The sequence below is a fragment of the Erinaceus europaeus genome, chromosome 3 (genome assembly GCF_950295315.1).
Source record: "Erinaceus europaeus chromosome 3, mEriEur2.1, whole genome shotgun sequence".
NCBI classification, from domain to species: Eukaryota; Metazoa; Chordata; class Mammalia; order Eulipotyphla; family Erinaceidae; genus Erinaceus; species Erinaceus europaeus.
Window position 1 is genome coordinate 185,033,827 of NC_080164.1, and position 18,567 is coordinate 185,052,393.

The 18,567-nt window shown below is 66.7% G+C and overlaps 1 protein-coding gene across 1 annotated transcript; it reads right to left on the bottom strand.

Annotated features, from left to right (window-relative positions):
- Positions 1-10,979: 10,979 nt before the first annotated feature.
- TACC3 (transforming acidic coiled-coil containing protein 3) lies at positions 10,980-18,160 on the bottom strand. Its single transcript, XM_060188480.1, has 14 exons — positions 17,356-18,160; positions 15,877-16,553; positions 15,488-15,551; positions 15,256-15,397; positions 13,999-14,051; positions 13,804-13,907; positions 13,632-13,716; positions 13,414-13,518; positions 13,252-13,328; positions 13,129-13,172; positions 12,845-13,005; positions 11,587-11,693; positions 11,322-11,442; positions 10,980-11,238 (listed from the first exon to the last, which is right to left on the bottom strand). Exons 1-14 carry the CDS (start codon positions 18,157-18,159, stop codon positions 11,173-11,175), a joined length of 2,610 nt encoding a protein of 869 aa, XP_060044463.1. The 5' UTR covers position 18,160; the 3' UTR covers positions 10,980-11,172.
- Between the last annotated feature and the right edge of the window lie 407 nt (positions 18,161-18,567).

Below are 18,567 nucleotides of genomic sequence, written 5' to 3' on the forward strand. Positions count from 1 at the left end.
GGGGGGTGGGGGTGAGGCTCCCCAGGCGCTCAGTGGTCCTCATCCCAGACCCCAGCAGGGGAGCTCAGGCCAGGCCTTGGGGGGCGAGGCAGGCTGGCCACCCCACCCTACTCTCCCTGGATGCCACCCTGTCAGTCCACGGCTCAACGTGCCGTCCCCGTCCCTGTGGCCCCTGTGGGGTACCCCAGAACCTCCCTCCCCAAGCCCCCACCCCTCTGCCCCCAGGGCCCCTGCCCTTTCCTTGTCCCCTCCCCCCTCCCTGCCCATCCCGTGTCCAGCAGCGGGTGTGGCCAGGAGGGCCGGAGCACTCCACAAGTGCCGCTAATCCTGGCCTCCAGGGCCAGCGGCTGTTGGCCCAACAACGGGCAGGCTTCTGAAAGGGGCACTCGGGGCGGGACCCTGCCCCGCTCCGCCCCCGACCCCGGTGGCCTCCCTCCCACCCAGCTGGCTGGGCCCACTGCCCCTCCTAGAGGCTAAGCACCCAGGGCTTCACCACCCTGCCCCTGCCCCTGCCCTGCCGTCCCCTCCCCTCCTTAGATCTGGACTGGGGGCTGGTCCTCAGCCTTGGGTAGTGGATCTCCACCCCCACCCTCGGACACTGGGACCCCCTTCTCCCACCCTTGGGCAGTAGGACCCCTTTCCCAACCCTTGGGCAGTGGGGCCACCCCACCCTCGGCACGGGACCCTCCCCACCCTCAGGTGGGGATCCTCTACCCTCGGGTACGGGCCCCTCCCCACCCTTGGGCACAGGACCCCACCCCCACCCTGGCCCAGCGGGAAGGGGAGGGTGGCGGTTCCCAGGCCTGGGTGAGGGTGTGCAGGGGGCCCTCACGTCGCAGACAGGCTGGGCCCCTCGGGAGCGTGACCCTGGCTTTCAGTGGGTCCTGGCGGGGCCCCAGCACCTCGTTAGGGTTTAATTAAGGGGCGTGGGGATTTGCATAATCTCCCGGCTGGGAAGTCCGGGAGGCAGGGCGGGAGGAGCAGGCGCTTGGCTGGTTGTGGGGCTGGGGTCTCCCTTCCTGGGGGGCTGGGGGGCACGGCCTGGCAGGGAGCTGCCTTTTGTGTCCACAGCGCCTGGAATTCCCGTGAGATGACCAGAGCTGTGGACTCAGCTGGGCCCAGGAGGGGCGTGCACCCTGGGCAAACAGTGACAGCAAACATTCCTGCCCAGCCACCCGCCGTGGGGGTGGGGCAGAGGGCAGCGGCCACTCCAGAGCACCCTGCGCCCTTCAGGGGGTCCAGTGGGCACCGTGAATCCTGCTGGGGGGGGGGCTCAGTGCAGATGGGGACACCTGGGGGCCTCTGGGCTGGGACCCCAGCAGGAGGCTGAGAAGCTCCCACCCATGAGCCCTCTTGGCCTGACATTCTCCCAGGCCTCACTAACTCAGAGCAGTCACCTTCCATTTGGGGGGTCAGGTCAGGCGACCTTAGTAGGGCCCCTCCCCGGCACCCACCCTGCTCAGCACCTCCGAGCCCAGGGCGTGTGTTGGGACCCAAGAGAAGCCCAAAGCAAGTCCGGTCCACTCGCCACCCACCGCCTGTGTGCCTGTGCCCACATCCCCAATACCTTGTGCCACATGGACCCAGCTCCATCTGCCCCCGGTACCCTGGGCCACCAGGCCTGGCCTGGCCACTCAAGCCACTGAGTCGCTAACAGGACCGTCATCTGGCCTGTCCCACCCCACCTCCCTAGATCCCAGGTCAGCCACTGAGTCGCTAACAGGACCGTCATCTGGCCTGTCCCACCCCACCTCCCTAGATCCCAGGTCAGCCACTGAGTCGCTAACAGGACCGTCATCTGGCCTGTCCCACCCCACCTCCCTAGATACCAGGTAAGCCTCTTTGGGGACCCGTCCCTCCACTGAGCCGCAGGCAGATGTGTGTTTTGGCTGGTGGGGGCTCCCTGGAGCCGAAGGAGGCCCAGGCTGTCCCCTCCTCACTTCAGGGGGGCCAGGCAGGGGCCCTGGTCGGTGCCCCCCCATATCCTGCTCTGGCCTGGCCCTGTGGCTGCCCCAATGGGCCAGGGTAACGGGTAGCAGGGGGAAGAGGCAGTGGCAGCAAGTGGCTCTGTACCCAGGCCAGCTTGGGCCTCAGGCCCCTCTCGTGCTGGGCCTCCCTGCCCCGGGGACCCCTCACTCCAGGACTGGGCAGGCAGCTGGTGTGGACAGTGGGGGACAGGAGCGTGGGCCTCCCCTGGTGCCCTGGGAGCCACTCCTGTGGGCTCTGGGAGGGGTCTAAGGCCAGGGAAGACCCCCTCCAGATGATCAGTCAGGGGGCCAGGGACCTGGGACCAGGGGGCCAGGACAGCCCGGAGTCCTCTGCCCCCAGAAGACCCCCAGCTCAGGCAAATGTCCCTACGGCTGCAGGAAACCCCCTTGAATCCTGGGATGAGTGGTTGGGGGGTGACCTGGGGCAGGGTTCCAGAGATGCTGACCTGCAGGGGAACTACAGGCAGGGGCCGCTGGGGAGCTGCTTTGGGGGGTAGGTCCCTGGTGTCCACCCACGTCCACTGATGGCGGCTCGGAATCTCATGGCCAGAGCCCCTCCAGGTTGGAGGCAGCCACACAGGATGCCCCCCCCCCCGCCCTTGCCGGAAGCTGGGCAGGGCGCCTGGGCGGGAGGGGGTCTGCGGCAGGGTGAGCCCCCAGCCCGGCCCTCCTGAAGGGGCATTTTTCTGCCCGGGCGTGGCAGAGCCCTCCGCCCTGCCCTCCCCACACCGGCGCCGGCCGCAGCCACTGCTGCTTTAATAAAACAAAGTTGTTCTCTGGAGCCGGCCTTCAGCGGTGAGAGGCGCAGGGCCCGCCTGCCCCGCCGGCTGATTTACTGCGGCCACACGCTCCCGGCATGACTGGGGCCTTTGACGCCGCGGCCTGGGCTCACAGGCGCCATTCACACTCCTTATTAAGACGTTTGGAAGCTCTGCAGCACCCGTGGGGGCCAACAAGTGGCTTGTGTGTGCCCTGACAGCCAGGCGGCCACCCCCGCCCAGGCCTCCTGGACGGGTCAGCCGAGCACGGCCGGGGGTGGGGCGGTGCACAGGGTTCTCCGGCTGGGAGGAAGCAGGGACTGTGTGTGGGGCCCCTGAGAGGAATTGGGGCCTTGGAGTAGGGCTGAAGCTGGGGCCAGAGCTCAGGGGCCCCTGGAGGACACCTGGCCACTTGGGGGGGGCATGCTGGGACGATCTGGTGGCTCTGCAGCCAGGCGAGCTCTGGGGACACTCAGGCTTGTGGTGACATGTACGGTACACGTGTAGACACAGGTATGGCCCAGCACCCATGAGCCCGTGGGGACGTGGCCCGGCACCTACAGACAAGCTTGCACAGAGCTGTGCTCTCTGCTAAAGGGACCTCGGCTGGCCCTCCTGCACATGGATGTGCCGCATCTGTCCCCACCAGCCTGACCCGGCTGCCACCAGCTCTGTCCGGGGGTCCGCTGAGGCCCCTGCTCTGTACCCTGCCTGGCCTGGTCCCTTCGAGCGGCAGCCCCCGAATCCTGGGGGCTCCCGTCTGTCTCCCCAGCCCTGTGCCTCCATCTTCCAAGCAAGGACAGGCCAGGTAGCCGCAGGGTCCTCCATAAGGAAAGGACACAGAGGGGGTGTCTCCTCTGCCAGACCTGGGGTCTGCAGCCTGTCTGAGTGCTGCCCACTGAGGCTCTTGGAACCTTCCAGCAGGCTGCCCCTTCCACCTCAGGTCCTCGACACCCCACACCCTACAGAATAAGGTTCCAGGCACCAGAGGCTGCCGGAGTCATGGGTCAAGTCCAAGGTTGGGGATGGGCCCGGGCCAGGAGTGGGCAGGGAGGGTTAGACATGCCTCTAACACCGCAGAGGAAGGGGCACTAGGGCGGGGGTTCCCAGGTGCATCATACCTGCCCCAGGACCCCCACAGCCTGCTCCTTCCGGCCCAGGACCTGGGAGACCCTACCATTCTCCCCGACAGACTCAGAGTTGGCCCCCTGCCACAGGCCACCTCAGGCCCTGGGGACGCAGTGCAGGAGGCCCTGAGTGGTGGGGAAGGGCAGCCCCCACGCTGCAAGCCATGCCAGACGGAGGCCCCTCTGTGGGGACCTCTCTGGGACAAGGTTCTGCTTGGAGGTCCCCTGGCTGTGGGGGTCTTGTAGCTCCTGCGTCCCACCCCAGCAGATCTGGTCTTTGTCTCACTTTCCACAGCCGACAGCACGGAGTGGGGCCCAGAAGAGAGGAGCCCCTGTCCCCTGGCCTGGCACTTCCTCTGCCGGGCTGCCAGCCTGGGCCCCTCCCAGGATGCCCCCTCGGGAGCTGGCACGGGCCAGGCCGGGCAGGCATCCCCAAGCCCAGAGCCCGGCCGTGCCTGCCCGGGACCACCCCTGGTGGCTCCCAGGCCCCTCGTGCCCCCGTGCTCCAGTGCAGGTTGCTAGGAGCTGGGACTGGGTGGGGGACCAGGCACAAAGCCTGCCTTCGATTAAGTCATCTGCCTGGAGAAGACACCGCCGTGATGGTGCCCGTCCTCCCCTGCAGGAGCCCCGCCAGGAGGGAGGGTCTGCCTTGTGCCTTCAGACCTTCAGACCGCACGCGCCCCCCCACCCCCCCGCGCCACAGTGGCCATGGCAGTGGCTGTGCAGGCTCAGAGTGTCTGCTGTCGGGCCAGACCCCCCCTCCACCCCCATGGCGGGGTCCACTCGCTCAAGAGAAGGTGGGAGTCCCTATCCCCAGCTGCTCCCAGTGTCACCGAGGTCTCTTTCCTGGGGGCCCAGGTGGAGGGTTTCTATCCCACCCCCCCAAAGTGGGGTCCTCTCCGCACAGGTACCTCTAGCTGGGGAGGGGGCTTCCTCATTGCCCCGGCCCCAGCATCCACTTCCTCTGCACCTTTGAGAGCTGCGGTGGGGTGGGGTGGAGTGGGGGCGGGGCAGGAAGGGTGCCCAGGTTCCCCGGAGGTGGCCCGCGCCTGGGCCAGGATGGGGTTTCAGGATGGGCGGGAGCTTCCTGGGATTTGTGCTAATCGGGGTTTATTTCTGCCTTATCTCTGGGGGGGGGCTTCCTCCTGACCCCAGCCCTCCCCACCCAGCTCCTTCCCTGTCCTGGGGACCTGGGGACACTCTGGGCACAGACTTGGTGTGTGTTTGTGGAGCTCTGGACTGGCTCCCATTTGAACACACTGACTCTGGAGGAAGGGGGTGGTCAGGAAACACTGAGCCCCCAGCTGCCCCCTGCCCCTCTCTCTGCCTGGCCCCCAGCGTTGCCAGTGTCCCCAGGTCACCCTGCTCCACCCCGCTCCACCCCACCCCACCCCAGCACACCTGCCATCTGTCCCCACCAGCAGCTGCGGCCCGTACACCCCACCCCTGTGCCCCACACCCTGCCCATTTGGGGTTCCCAACCAGGGGTCTTAGATGGAGGTCAGCACCCTGATTGCAGGGGTGTCTGGTGAGGAAGCCAGGGCCTGCCTGCACATCTGAGCCACCCCCAGAGGGGGGTCACCCGTGTTCTGGGTGGGCCGCCCTTGGTCATCTGTCATTCCTGGGGTGGAGCTTGGGGGTCGCTGTGGCTCAGTTTTTGTCTGCAGAAGGCGGGGGCTCCCTCAGTGCAGGCCCAGGGGCCTGGGGTTCCAGGACACAGTCAGTCCCCTGCTCTGCCCTGAAGCCCCTTTCTGCTGGGCCTCCCCAAGGTGGTAGTGGCCAGGTGCCTGTGTTTTGGGTGTCGGCACTGGGCAGGTGGGGGGGTGTCTGTGCCAGGTCAGTGGGAGTGGGGTTCTGTTTTCGCAGGCCATAGCGCCCTGGGCCCATCTGGAAGTGATTGTGTGCGGTCCTCACAGATATAATTAAATATATAAATATAAATATGAATAAATAAATATATAGGACTCCCGTGCTCTGCCGGGCTGGGCCAGCTTCAGGCTGGTTATGAAACTGGGTCGCAGGGGTGGGGGCAGGGGGGACCCCGCTCATCCTAGTGCTAGCACCCAGGACTGAGCCTCCCCACGGGCACCCACACTTCCTGTTCTCCCTCCCCATGCCCAGGTGGGCATCCAGCGGCCCGGCCTCTGCAGGGCCTGCTTCACGGCTGAGGTTGGCTGGGACCCAACCCCTGGTCTGGGGGCCTGCTGTCCCTACAGGGGTGAGGCAGGAGGTAGAGAGCCAAGTGGGTCTGGCAGGACCCTCCCTGGGGCTGGGCACCTCCACCAGGAAGTGGGCTCCCTGGGGCCCAGCCCTGGGCTGACAAGCCTGGGCGGAGGGTGGGGTGTGTGCATTCCTGCTGCGAGGGAGTAGGGATGGGGTGGGGAGGGTTCCCAGAACTGCAGGGACCCTGGGGGTGGGGGCGATTACAGCCCCCACTTCCTGCTTGGTGGGAGGCATGCCTGTTCTGCCAACAGCTCCACAGGGCTCTGGCCTGGGACCCCAACTCTGCCCCCCCAGCCTGTGCCCTCTGGGCCCCTCCCCAGGCCCCCCGGGCTCTGGCAGCAGGGGTGGAGATGGAGCAGGGTGGGGGCTGCCCCAACTCCGGGTACTGCCCTTGGGGAGGCCACACCTGGGCACGTGGGGGCCACCCCTGCCTCCCTGCTTGGCCAGTGGGTAGGGGCCTCGGTGTGGTGACCTGGGCACACAGAAGCCCCCACACGCTCCTGCGGCCACCCGCCACACGGAGCCCTAGCTGGTGACCTGGGACTGTGTGGCCTGACCCAGCCTTGGGCCCCTGAGGGCCTTGGGGAGCACCCGGAGCTCAGCGGGGGACCTCGGCTCGGCCCTCCGCTTGGGAGCCCTCCCACTGCCCAAGTAGGCTGACCAGGGGCCGCGGAGAGCAGGGTGGGGGCACCCAGGGGCTGGAGGCCAGGCCACTGCTCGTCAGCTAGGGTCCCTGCGGCCTGAGGGTGCAGGGCACTTGGGGTCCTGTGGCTGCGGGTGTGTGTGGCTGGGCTCCACCCGGGGTCCCTACGAGTGGTGGGAGGCACCCGGCTGGGCACTGCATGTCCTGTCCCTGGCATGGAGGAAGGGCTCCTTGCCACCCATCCTGCCAGCCAGGCCGTGGAAGCCATATGGTTCTGATTCTGGAGGCTGCCTCAGTGGTGCTTGTGTAAGAGTCCCGGCCCCCAGGCCTGTCCTGGGCGGGGTGCCTCTTGCGGTGGGGGGGTCTGGACCTGCCCCCAGGCCTGCCCATGCCCTGGGGAGTGCCCCTCAGGGTGGGGGTTTGGGTGTGATCCCTGCAGCAGGGGGCCAAGGCCCGGAGCTGGCCTCCGGAGTGGACGCTGCCCTCCCCCAAGTCCTTCTGGCCCCCAGCCCCTCTCTTGCTCTGGCACTGAGCGCATCGGCCTCCATGGGCACAGCTGGGGTGAGGGCCGGCCCAGGGGCGATGGAGTGTGGGGGACCCAGGCGCGTGGCTAGGGCAGGGGCACTGAGGAGCAGGGGGGAGGCCGGGCAGAGGCGCATCTGGTTAAGCACATGTCACCGTGTGCTGTGCAGGGACCCAGGTTCGAGCCCCTGCTTCCATCTGCAGGGGACAAGCTTCACGAGTGGTCTCTTTCCCTGCCTCTCCTCCCTCCCTTTCTCTGTCCTAATGAAATAAAGAGGGCTGGGGAGACAGTATGCTGTTTCTGCAAAAGCCTCCCGTCTGAGGCTCCGAGGTCTCAGGTTCAATCCTCAGTACCACCACCAGTCAGAGCTGAGCAGGGCTCTGGGCTCTAGTTCATTAGAATAAAATCAATAGGAGATTGGGGTGGGGGGTAGCGCAGCGGGTTAAGCGCACATGGCGCCAAGTGCAAGGACGTGGCATAAAGATCTGGGTTCGAGCCCCCGGCTCCCCACCTGCAGGGGAGTCGCTTCCCAGGCGGTGAAGCAGGTCTGCAGGTGTCTGTCTGTCTCTCTCGTCTTCCCCTCCTCTCTCCATTTCTCTGTCCTATCCAACAACAACAGCAAATAAGCACAGGGGCAACAAAAAGGAAAAGATGGCCTCCAGGAGCAATGGATTTTTAAAAATATTTATTTATACCCTTTTGTTGCCCTTGTTTTATTGTTGTAGTTATTATTGATGTCGTTGTTGTTGGATAGGACAGAGAGAAATGGAGAGAAGACAGAGGGGGAGAGAAAGACACCTGCAGACCTGCTTCACCGCCTGTGAGGCGACTCCCCTGCAGGTGGGGAGCCGGGGGCTCGAACCGCAATGGGTTTATAGTGCAGGCACCGAGCCCCAGCAATAATCCTGGAGGCAAAAAAAATTTGAGAAAAAAAAAAAAAAAGCACAGGTACCCTGGTCATAGGAGCACCTCGTGAGGGGCCATAGGAGCACCTGGTGAGGGGCCATAGGTGAGGGGCCATAGGTGAGGGGCCATAGGTGAGGGGTCATAGGAGCACCTGGTGAGGGGCCATAGGTGAGGGGCCATAGGAGCACCTGTTGAGGGGCCATAGGTGAGGGGCCCATAGGTGAGGGGCCATAGGTGAGGTGCCATAGGTGAGGGGGCCATAGGTGAGGGGCCATAGGTGAGGGGGCCATAGGTAAGGGGCCCATAGGTGAGGGGCCATAGGTGAGGGGGCCATAGGTAAGGGGCCCATAGGTGAGGGGCCATAGGTGAGGGGCCATAGGTGAGGGGCCCATAGGTGAGGGGCCCATAGGTGAGGGGCCATAGGTGAGGGGCCATAGGTGAGGGGCCCATAGGTGAGGGGCCCATAGGTGAGGGGCCCATAGGTGAGGGGCCCATAGGTGAGGGGCCCATAGGTGAGGGCCCATAGGTGAGGGGCCATAGGTGAGGGGCCATAGGTGAGGGGCCCATAGGTGAGGGGGCCATAGGTGAGGGGCCCATAGGTGAGGGGGCCCATAGGTGAGGGGGCCATAGGTGAGGGGCCCATAGGTGAGGGGCCCATAGGTGAGGGGCCCATAGGTGAGGGGCCCATAGGTGAGGGGCCATAGGTGAGGGGCCCATAGGTGAGGGGCCCATAGGTGAGGGGCCATAGGTGAGGGGCCCATAGGTGAGGGGCCCATAGGTGAGGGGGCCATAGGTGAGGGGCCATAGGTGAGGGGCCCATAGGTGAGGGGTCCATAGGTGCGGGGCCTATAGGTGAGGGGCCCATAGGTGAGGGGCCATAGGTGAGGGGGCCATAGGTGAGGGGGTCATAGGTGAGGGGCCCATAGGTGAGGGGCCCATAGGAGAGGGGGCTAGAGGTGAGGGGCCAGAGGTGAGAGGCCATAGGAGCAGGTGAGGGGGCACTGAGGGACTTGCTTATCACTCTTCCACTGCAGTCCTGTCTTGGACCCACAGCCTGCAAGGGGCTCTCACTCCCTCACTGCCCCACAGCCCGGTCTGGGGCCCGGGGTTCGGGGGCCCACACACCCCACGCACCCAGCAGCTCTGCCCCCACCCTACCTCATGTCAGGTCCCAGCTGCACTGGGATGGGGTGGGGGTGAAGGGAGACCACAGCCCAACAGTGAGGCAGCACCAACTCCAGTTCAGGACACCAGCTGCTGTCCCCAGTTCAGGGACCCAGGGGTGACAGTTACTGGGGCCGGGTCCAGGGCACCCCATTCCGAGACTCCCGGCAGCGGAGAACTTGACCCTCTGCTCAGCCCTGTGACCTGGGGAGGGGCACGCTGTGTCACCCCCAGCTGTCCCTAAGGGAAGTGGGCTTATGCAGGCTCACAGCCCAGGGGCACAGGCTGCCTTGGGCCCTGCCTCTGCCTGGTGGGTGGACACAAAGCCGGTGCCCTCTCCCCCTTGCTCCCATCAGGCCTTGGCCACCCCCACTCTGGTAGCCCTTGGGTGGGGGTGGTGCTCCCTAGGCTGGGATTCATGGGGGTTGCTGAGGGAGCGCCCCACCCCTCCTGGGTGTTCTTACAGGGCACGGTCTATGCCAGCAGCACGACTCACCTGGGTCTGGAGACATTCCCAGTGGCCCCCACGGGGGTGCGGGAGTCACCCTCACTCCTGCATCTGTGGAGTGGGGTGGGGGGCTGCACTGGGACCAGTTTCTCTGGGGCTTTACTGGGGGTCCTGTTCCTAGGTGACCTGTAGCTGGGGCCACGCACCTGGGGGGCTACACTGGAATCGGTCCGGGTGGGGGCCTGCTAGGTCCAGCCTGGCCCTGGGGACGGGCTCCTGGCCCCAGCTGGAAGGCGGCCACAGCGCAGGAAGAGCGGGCGAGGAGGCAGGCGCGCAATGTGCCCGAGGGTCATGTTTACCCGCGGAGGGCCGGTGCCAGGGCCCCCGCTTGGCCTGGCCTGGCAGCCCGGCTAACTCGGCTCCAGGATAAACACCATTCAGCCGCACAAGGCCCCTTTGTCCATAAGAGGCTGCGTGGTGTCCTCAGTGCGGCCCCAGGCCAGGCTGCCCTGGGGGGGGCGGTGAGGACACAACCTGAAGCCACCGGAGGACCAGACCCAGCAGGGGCAGTGGAGCCTGTGGGGTGGCCGTCACCTCGCAGGGACTGTGTGCCCCCCCCAGCAGAGGAGGTGCTGCCTGTGCCCGGGGTGGGGGGTAGCCAATGGCCCTGGGGCCCATCTCTGGCAACCTCTTAGCTCCTGCTGTCTGGAGCAGGGGCCAGTGCCCACTGAGCAGGGCCGGTACGGCGCCCACGTCTGTCTCGGGGAATGCGTCCCAGCCAGCTGCACGCGTGGGACAGGCCGAGGGAGGAGCAGTGAGCTCTGCTCAGGTCCCGTCCCAGGTCTCAGCCCTCCCGGTGCCGGGCTCCCCACCCCTCCCCACGTGGCTGAGCAGAAAGGTGCGTACCCCTCGCGTGGAGTGTGGGCGGGGCCCACGGTCCCAGGACCCATCCCTGCCGGTTCCCCAGTGCAGTTTCTGGGCGGGGGGTGCCCATGGGGCCTCAGGCGGTGACTCCCAGACTAACAGGCCACCAGGCGAGCTTGGCGCCATGGAGGCAGCGACCCCTGGTGGCCGGGGTGCGGCTGCACATGCAGCGAGGGCACCTACCACCCCTTTGGCACCCAGCGTGAGCAGCCTCCCACCCGAGGGCCTGGGTCTGTGGCGAGAGGCGGGACAGCCCAGTGGGCGGCAGCGGGGTCTGGACTTAATGCTCTTTATTAGCTCTAAAACAACCGAGTCTACAGCAGGGACGCGAAGGAAACACACAGGCCTTAAGGAGAGGACCTGGACAGGTGAAAAGACAGGTGAGAGGGCGAGGCTGGGACCACACGCAAAGAGACAGACGGACAAAGAGATGGACAGACGGGCAAAGGGATGGACAGACGGGCACGCTCAGATCTTCTCCATCTTGGAGATGAGGTCATCACAGATTCTGGTCAGCTCCTCGTTTTCCTTGGTCTGGGGGGAGGGGCTGGGTGTCACTGGGCATCCAGGCATCTGGGCCCGACCCCCAGCCCCTCTCCCGTGCCCCACACCCCCACCTTCTGCTCCACGGCCTTCTCTAAAGACTGCACGCGCATCTGCTCCCTGCGCAGGCTGGCCTGCAAGGCGTGGGCCTCTGCACTGGCCTTGCTCCGCACCTGGGCGATCTCCTCGTTGGCCCTGAGGAGACGGGGCGGGGGACTGAGCAGCCTGTCTGCCGGGCCAAGTCCGCCCCCGCCCTGGGGACCCCCACCCCGCTGGAGCTTGTCCTCACCCCACCCTGCCCTGGGGACCCCCCACCCCGCGGCTGCCTGCCCCCCTCACCGCTGGAGCTTGTCCTCTGCCTGTGTCTTCAGGGCCTGGTACCTCTGGGCCTCCCTCTCGATTCTCACCAGGTTCTCCTCCACACACTTCTTCAGCGAGTCTTCGTTCTTGAGGGAAGGGACAGAGGACAGCTAACACGCAGGCTGCCCAGCCTGGGGGTCAGTGTGACCTTAGGGTCCTTGCAGGTAGAGATGGGAGGGAGTTGAGGCCCCGGCAGGTAGAGATGGGAGGGAGCTGAGCCCAGGGCAGGCAGAGGCTGGAGGGGGGAGCTGAGCCCCCAGGCAGGTAGAGGCTGGAGGGGGAGCTGAGCCCCCAGGCAGGTAGAGGCTGGAGGGGGAAGCTGAGCCCCGGGCAGGTAGAGGCTGGAGGGGGGAGCTGAGGCCCCGGGCAGGTAGAGGCTGGAGGGGGGAGCTGAGGCCCCAGGCAGGTAGAGGCTGGAGGGGGGAGCTGAGCCCAGGGCAGGCAGAGGCTGGAGGGGGGAGCTGAGCCCCCAGGCAGGTAGAGGCTGGAGGGGGAGCTGAGCCCCCGGGCAGGTAGAGGCTGGAGGGGGGAGCTGAGCCCCGGGCAGGTAGAGGCTGGAGGGGGGAGCTGGGGCCCCGGCAGGTAGAGGCTGGAGGGGGGAGCTGAGCCCCGGGCAGGTAGAGGCTGGAGGGGGGAGCTGAGGCCCCAGGCAGGTAGAGGCTGGAGGGGGAGCTGAGCCCCCGGGCAGGTAGAGGCTGGAGGGGGGAGCTGAGCCCCGGGCAGGTAGAGGCTGGAGGGGGAGCTGAGCCCCGGGCAGGTAGAGGCTGGAGGGGGAGCTGAGCCCCGGGCAGGTAGAGGCTGGAGGGGGGAGCTGGGATGCTGGTTCAGGAAGGCTCCCAGGCATGAGGCCCAACCCTCTAGGACTGGGCAGCATTGGCTGCAGGCCCTCAGAGTCCCTTCTGGCCACCGGGCTGTCCTCGGGCTCCAGCGCCCCCTGCTGGCCCTGCTGCCGTTTCGCTTCCCAGGACAGAAGCTCCCGCAGCCACCAGGCTCCAGCTGTTTGCTCTGCAGCTGCTCTGCCTGCAGAGTCCTGGGCTCTTCTGAGCCGCCTGCCCTCCCGCCCGCCCGCCTCTCAGCCCCGAGGGGTAACGCCCCCTCCCCGCACCTGGCCAGGGCACTGGTCCCTCCGCCCTGCTGCCCTGAGTGGGGATCCCTGGGCCCCCGCCTGTCTTGGGGGTGAGCTGCTGGTGCAAGAACCGGAAGACTGGTTCTGACTGGTCTGGGCTCGTGCGCCTACCGCGCGGTAGCCTTCGATGACCTCTTTCTGCTTCTCGAAACGCTTGAAGATGTCTGAGAAGGAGCCCTCCAGGGAGCGCAGGTCCCGGCTCTGCTGCTCCTTCTCCCTCAGAAGCTTCTGGATCTCAGCTTTGGACTCTTCCTTCTGTTTCCGCGCGTCCTCTGGAAAAGGGGAGCCAGCACTGAGGGCACCCTGGTCTTGCCCCGCCCTCCCAGTCTAGGTGAGGCAGGTGTCTGCGCAGGGCTGAGCAAGGACGGCGGCTGCGTCAGAAGGGTCGCACTCACCCATCGCCTGGTACGTGGCAGTCTCGAACCCGTCCATGATCTGCCTGTGGAGAGAGCGGATGTTTGGCCTCTGCGGCCCGGGAGAGCGGCCGGCCCACAGCCTCGGTCCGGGGGCAGGCTCACCCCATCTCCAGGATCCTGGCCTGCAGCTCCTCACACCTGCTCTGCAGGAGCTGCTTCTCCCTGCAGACAGCTTCTACCTGCGCGGGAAGGACGCGGCGCTCAGCACCCCCCTCGCGGGTCCCAGCCCCCCCCCCCCCCCCGCTGGCCAGCCCTCCTTCTCACCGCGGCGTCCAGGTCCTTCTGGCTGTACTGCAGAACCTCCACGATGGGCCCCGGGGGCAGCGGGAGGCCTCCGGGTCCCAGGACGCAGGGCGGCAGCTGCAGACCCTGCAGGCAGCGGACCAGCGGTCACACGGCGGCAGCCTCGCCGGGGGCTCCCGGGACGAGAATGGGCAATAAAGGGACCCTCGTGGACGCCAGGCCAGAGGCAGGAGACTCACGGGGGTGTCTGGGGATCCCAGCAGGTCGGGCACCAACTTCACCCCTGCCGGGCTCCTCGGGGCAGGCGTGTCCACATCCTGTGTCCTGAGGCCAGAGCACAGGGTCCCGTGTCTCCCCCAAGGTGAGCCACGCTCGCCCCCCGTGCGCACGCAGCAGGGGAGAGGAGCCTACCTGGCGGCGTCAGGGGCCGCGGGCCCCGGCCTCAGTGGGCTGTCCTTCAGGAGGGGGTCGAACTTGAGGTACAAGGACTGCTTCCGCAAGGCCGACTCCTTGAACTGAAGCGGCCCGTGTGAGGGAATGACGGCCTCTGCCCAGAGACCCCCGCCTGAACCCCAAGCGGGAAGGCGGCATGAAGGGAGGACTCACCGAGGATGTCCCGAACTGCTCCAGGTAGTCTATCTCGGCCCCTGTGCCTAGAACTGACAAGAGCACGTGCCCGTTGACGTCGCCCTGCCTGCAGACGGGTCAGTGTGGCACTCGGGCCCGCACCCGGGGGTGGAGACCATGCCACTCTGAGCACCACCAGCTCCCCGTCTAAGCAGGGCCTGAGCACACCTGGCGACAACTGCTGCGCCCTGAGAAGTGGGCTTGGAAAATGCTTAGCCGCTAACAGAAGCTGCAAAGAAAGGCTGGACAGCTGCTGACGGCGCTCTCCACCATGAGCACAGCCAGGTGTGAGGCTAGCCTCATAGCTCAAAGAAGCTCTGAGGCCGTGGGCTCCCTGAGACGAAAAGGACTCACGCCCCAGGTGGCACACACCTCACTCTGATCACCTATTGGGCAGAGTGAATATCCCTTCAGTCAGTCAGTCAGCCAGCCAGCCAGCCTCCTGGGCAGAGCCAGTACCCCTTCAGCCAGTCAGTCAGCCAGTCAGTCAGTCAGCCAGCTTCCTGGGCAGAGCCAGTACCCCTTCAGTCAGTCAGCCAGCCAGCCAGCCTCCTGGGCAGAGCCAGTACCCCTTCAGCCAGTCAGTCAGCCAGTCAGTCAGTCAGCCAGCTTCCTGGGCAGAGCCAGTACCCCTTCAGTCAGTCAGTCAGCCTGCCTCCTGGGCAGAGCCAGTACCCCTTCAGTCAGTCAGTCAGTCAGTCAGTCAGTCAGCCAGCCAGCCAGCCAGCCAGCCTCCTGGGCAGAGCCAGTACCCCTTCAGCCAGTCAGTCAGTCAGCCAGTCAGTCAGTCAGTGGCGCTCTGGGTAAAAGAAAAAAACAGTTGCAGAGACGGGGCGGTCACGCACCTAGCAGAGCGCACAAATTACAGGGCGCAAGGACCCAGGTTCAAGCCCCCACTCCCCACCTGCAGGAGGGAAGCTGCGTAAGCAGTGAGACAACCTTTCCCGTTCTCTCCCTCCCCCTAGGCTTCTAAAAGGGTGTGGGGCAGCAGCACAATGGTCACATGAACAGACTCTCCTGTCTCCAAAATCCCAGGTTCAATCCCATGCACCACCAGAAGCGAGAGCCGAGCAAAAAATGAACAAACTTCAAGGGATCAACAGCACAGGAGACCCTCCCGTGCGGGAGCCGGACCAGGGACCCACTCCCCCAAACCGTCCATCCCGAGGAACTGGAAGTTTCCTCCCATGAAACTGCTTCACATCAGGGCACGGGCACCCAGGGTGAACCACGTACCCTTGGCTGGGTCTTGGAAGCACTCCTCACCCAGGTCGGGGATCGGCTCTGGGTCCTGCAGGGTGGGGGCTGCTGGCCTGGCCGGCGGGGCTGCGAGTGCGCTGCCTGGACCTGGGGGGGGCGGCGCCTGCTGGGTCCCCTCCTGGAAGGACGGCCACTCAGTCTCCAGAGAGCGGCGTGGAGGGGCGGTGCCCCGCCCACCAGTGGCCATGTCACGACCCCACCCCCATACCTCGCCCGCCGGCCCCTCCAGGGTCTCCGAGACAGGCGTGTCCAACGAGGCTGTGAGCACCGGCCTGGACAGAGGATCGGTAGTGTCCCCGCCACCCTACCTCCCCACAGACCAGCCCCAAGGCAGGCAGGGAGCTTAGGGCTTCGGCCCAGGAGCAGCCTGTCCCAGCCAGGAAGCAGGAGGCCCCGGGAGCAGGAGCTGCTGGGAGGGGCCCTGGCTGGGGGGGGGGGGCGCTTAGCGGAGCGTCTGAGAACGCAGCCCGCTGGGCCCGGCAGCCTCCTCGAGGCCTCTAACCTTCCCAGCAGGCCACGTGCTCCTGAGCCGCCCCCGGGAAAAGCTGTGGGCACCCCCAATCTGGGGCCTGCTGGAAGCCCGCGCCCCTTACTCACTGGATGGGGGACAGAGGCTTGGCGGCCACAGGCCCGGCGCCCTGCCTGGCGGGGCTGCTCCGGGGAGCTCCCGGGAGCCGGGTCTCTCCGCCGAACGGGTTAAAGTTGGGGTCCTCCAGCTCGTCCCAGTTCAGGCTGTAGGACCCCCGGGGCAGGGCTGCGGGGCTCTCGGCCGCCCTCCCCATCTCCCTTGGCGGACACGGGCTCTGGCCGGCGGGAGCCTCGGAGAGGCTGAAGTCTGTTCTCGCAGGCGCCGTCTGAAGGCTCGTGGGGCTGCCCGAGGGCTGCACCGACACCCCTGCGGGACAGGCTTCAGGAGGGGGTGTGGGGAGCCTGCCGGGGTCTTCCCTTCCGTCCTGGGGTGCCGTCTCCACTGGGCCTGCTAGGGCGTCACAGCCGGACCGACCCACCCTTCCTGGGGAGTCAGGAGCGTCCTCTCCCAGGGCTCCGTCGGGGCTGCCCAGGGGAGGTCCCAGAGTCTGTGGTGAATCCGTGGCCGGCTGGGTCGGGCGAGCTGTGCAGGGTCCGCAGAAACCCCCATCCTCAGTGGCTGGGCTCTGGCAGCCAGAAGGCTGGTCGGTACCGGCCTCTGCCAGTTTCTGGATTCCGTCGGCCGTCTGGACACGGGCCTCCTCGGTGAACAGCTGTTGGCTTTTTAGAAACAAACCGGTCAGCAGCTGGCAGCCATGGGCTTCTCATAACCGCCTCGGGCCTCGTGCGCGTGGCTCCCGGACGCGCTCTCTCCTTCAGTCCAGAGAGAAAAAGAAGCGCCCGGACCTCAGGCGTGAGGCCCGAGTTTGCTCCCTGGCGTGGCCCGTGCCAGAGGGAGGCTCTGGGGTCCCCCTCCGTCAGCAGAGAAAGCCGAGACCAGCGAGAGTGTGCAAGGCCTGTTGTGCACAGCGGTCTCGGGGCTTGGGTCAGGCTCCCACACCGAACGTGCTCCCACTGGAGGAGTCCTCTCTCGGCCCTATTAGCTTCGTAACCGGGTTTTAGAAAAGCTACTTTTATTTATCTGATAGAGACAGAAAATTAGAGGAAAGATAAAGACACCTACAGCCCCGCTTCACCACTCATGAAGCTTTCCCCCCACAGGTGGGGACGAGGGGCTTGAACCTGGTTCCTTGTCTACTGTGATCATGTGAGGGCTTAACAGGAGTGCTAACACCCGACCCTAGGTTTTCAACTTTTCAAAATAGTTTTTCGCTTCAGATAGAAACTTGTGGGGGTGGGGGAAGTCAGCATCACAGTTCTGCCAGAAAGACTCTCCTGCCTGAGCTCCGAGGTCCCAGGTTCAAGCCCCGGCACCACCATCAGCCAGAGCTGGACAAGGTTGGGGGGGGTGAGGGAGAGACAGCCGCAGCCCTGCTCCACTAGGGCGAAGCTTTCCTCCTGCAGCTGGGCCAGGAGCCGGAACCCAGGTCCTGCGTGCTGGGCGAGGCACCCAGCGGAAGGCAAGGCGGGAGCAGGGCTTTGGGGTCACGGCGAGTTGCTGTGGGCCCGTCTCCCCTTCAGCTGGGGGCCGGGGCAGGGTGGGCACACCGTGGGGCTCGCTTCTCGGGGGCTCCAGAGAAGAGGCGCGCAGCGGGAGCCCTTGTGCTGCGGCAGAGGGCAGGGGGCAGAGGGCAGGGGGCAGAGGGCAGAGGGCAGGGGGCAGAGAACAGTGACGGGTGCGGTGTGGGAGAAGCGTGGGGGGCAGAGGCGGGCACGTTCCAGCCGATCCCAGACGGCGACCAGCCCCGCACTGGCTTCCGGAGCACAAGGCGCCCGGCCCGGGGACTGTGCGCGGGGTGAGGCCCAGGCGAGGCGGGGAGGGCAGAGCCCGCGACTAGCGCCTGTGCCCGCTCCCGATGGCGCCACACGCCTCCCGGCACCTGAGGTGGACGGCTCGGGCGGGGGCACGAGGCCGGGCGGCAGCAAGGGGCAGGGGAGCCGCCCGCCCATCCTGCCCGCGCCCGCTCCCCGCCGCCGCCCGCACCTCAGCCGCCGCCCGCACCTCAGGCGCCGCGCGGGGCCTCGCTCGTGCAGAGGAGAGGGGGGCTCCTGCCGGCCCTTGGTGCCGGGGCTCAGGATGCGGTGCGTCTGAGGGTCCCGCAGAGGCGTCTGGAAAGTCACCTTCGGGCCCTTGGCGCCGCTCTGCGGCAGCACGTTCTCCTTCTGGGACGGACGCAGCACCGACGGCCGCCCGGAAGCTTCGGGCGGCGGAAACAGGAAGTCGCAGCTCTCGGGGGGCCTGTCATTGTCGCCGCCGAGCTCACCGAGCTCACTGAACACCCGCAGGCTCATTCTGCACGACACGGCACTGTGAGCGGCCGGCAACCCGCGCCTGTGCCGAGACCCTCCCCCCCACACCCTCCCCCAGCACGGGACCCTCCTCTCCCCCTCCCCCTCCCCCAGCAGGAGACCCTCCCCTCCCCCTCCCCCCAGCAGGAGACCGTCCCCTCCCCCTCCCCCCAGCAAGGGACCCTCCCCCTCCCCCCAGCAGGAGACCCTCCCCCTCCCCTCCCCCCAGCAGGGGACCCTCCTCCTCCCCAGCAGGAGACCCTCCCCCTCCCCTCCCCCCAGCAGGAGACCCTCCCCCTCCCCTCCCCCAAGCAGGAGACCCTCCCCCTCCCCCAGCAGGAGACCCTCCCCCTCCCCAGCAGGAGACCCTCCCCCTCCCCCAGCAGGAGACCCTCCCCTCCCCCTCCCCCC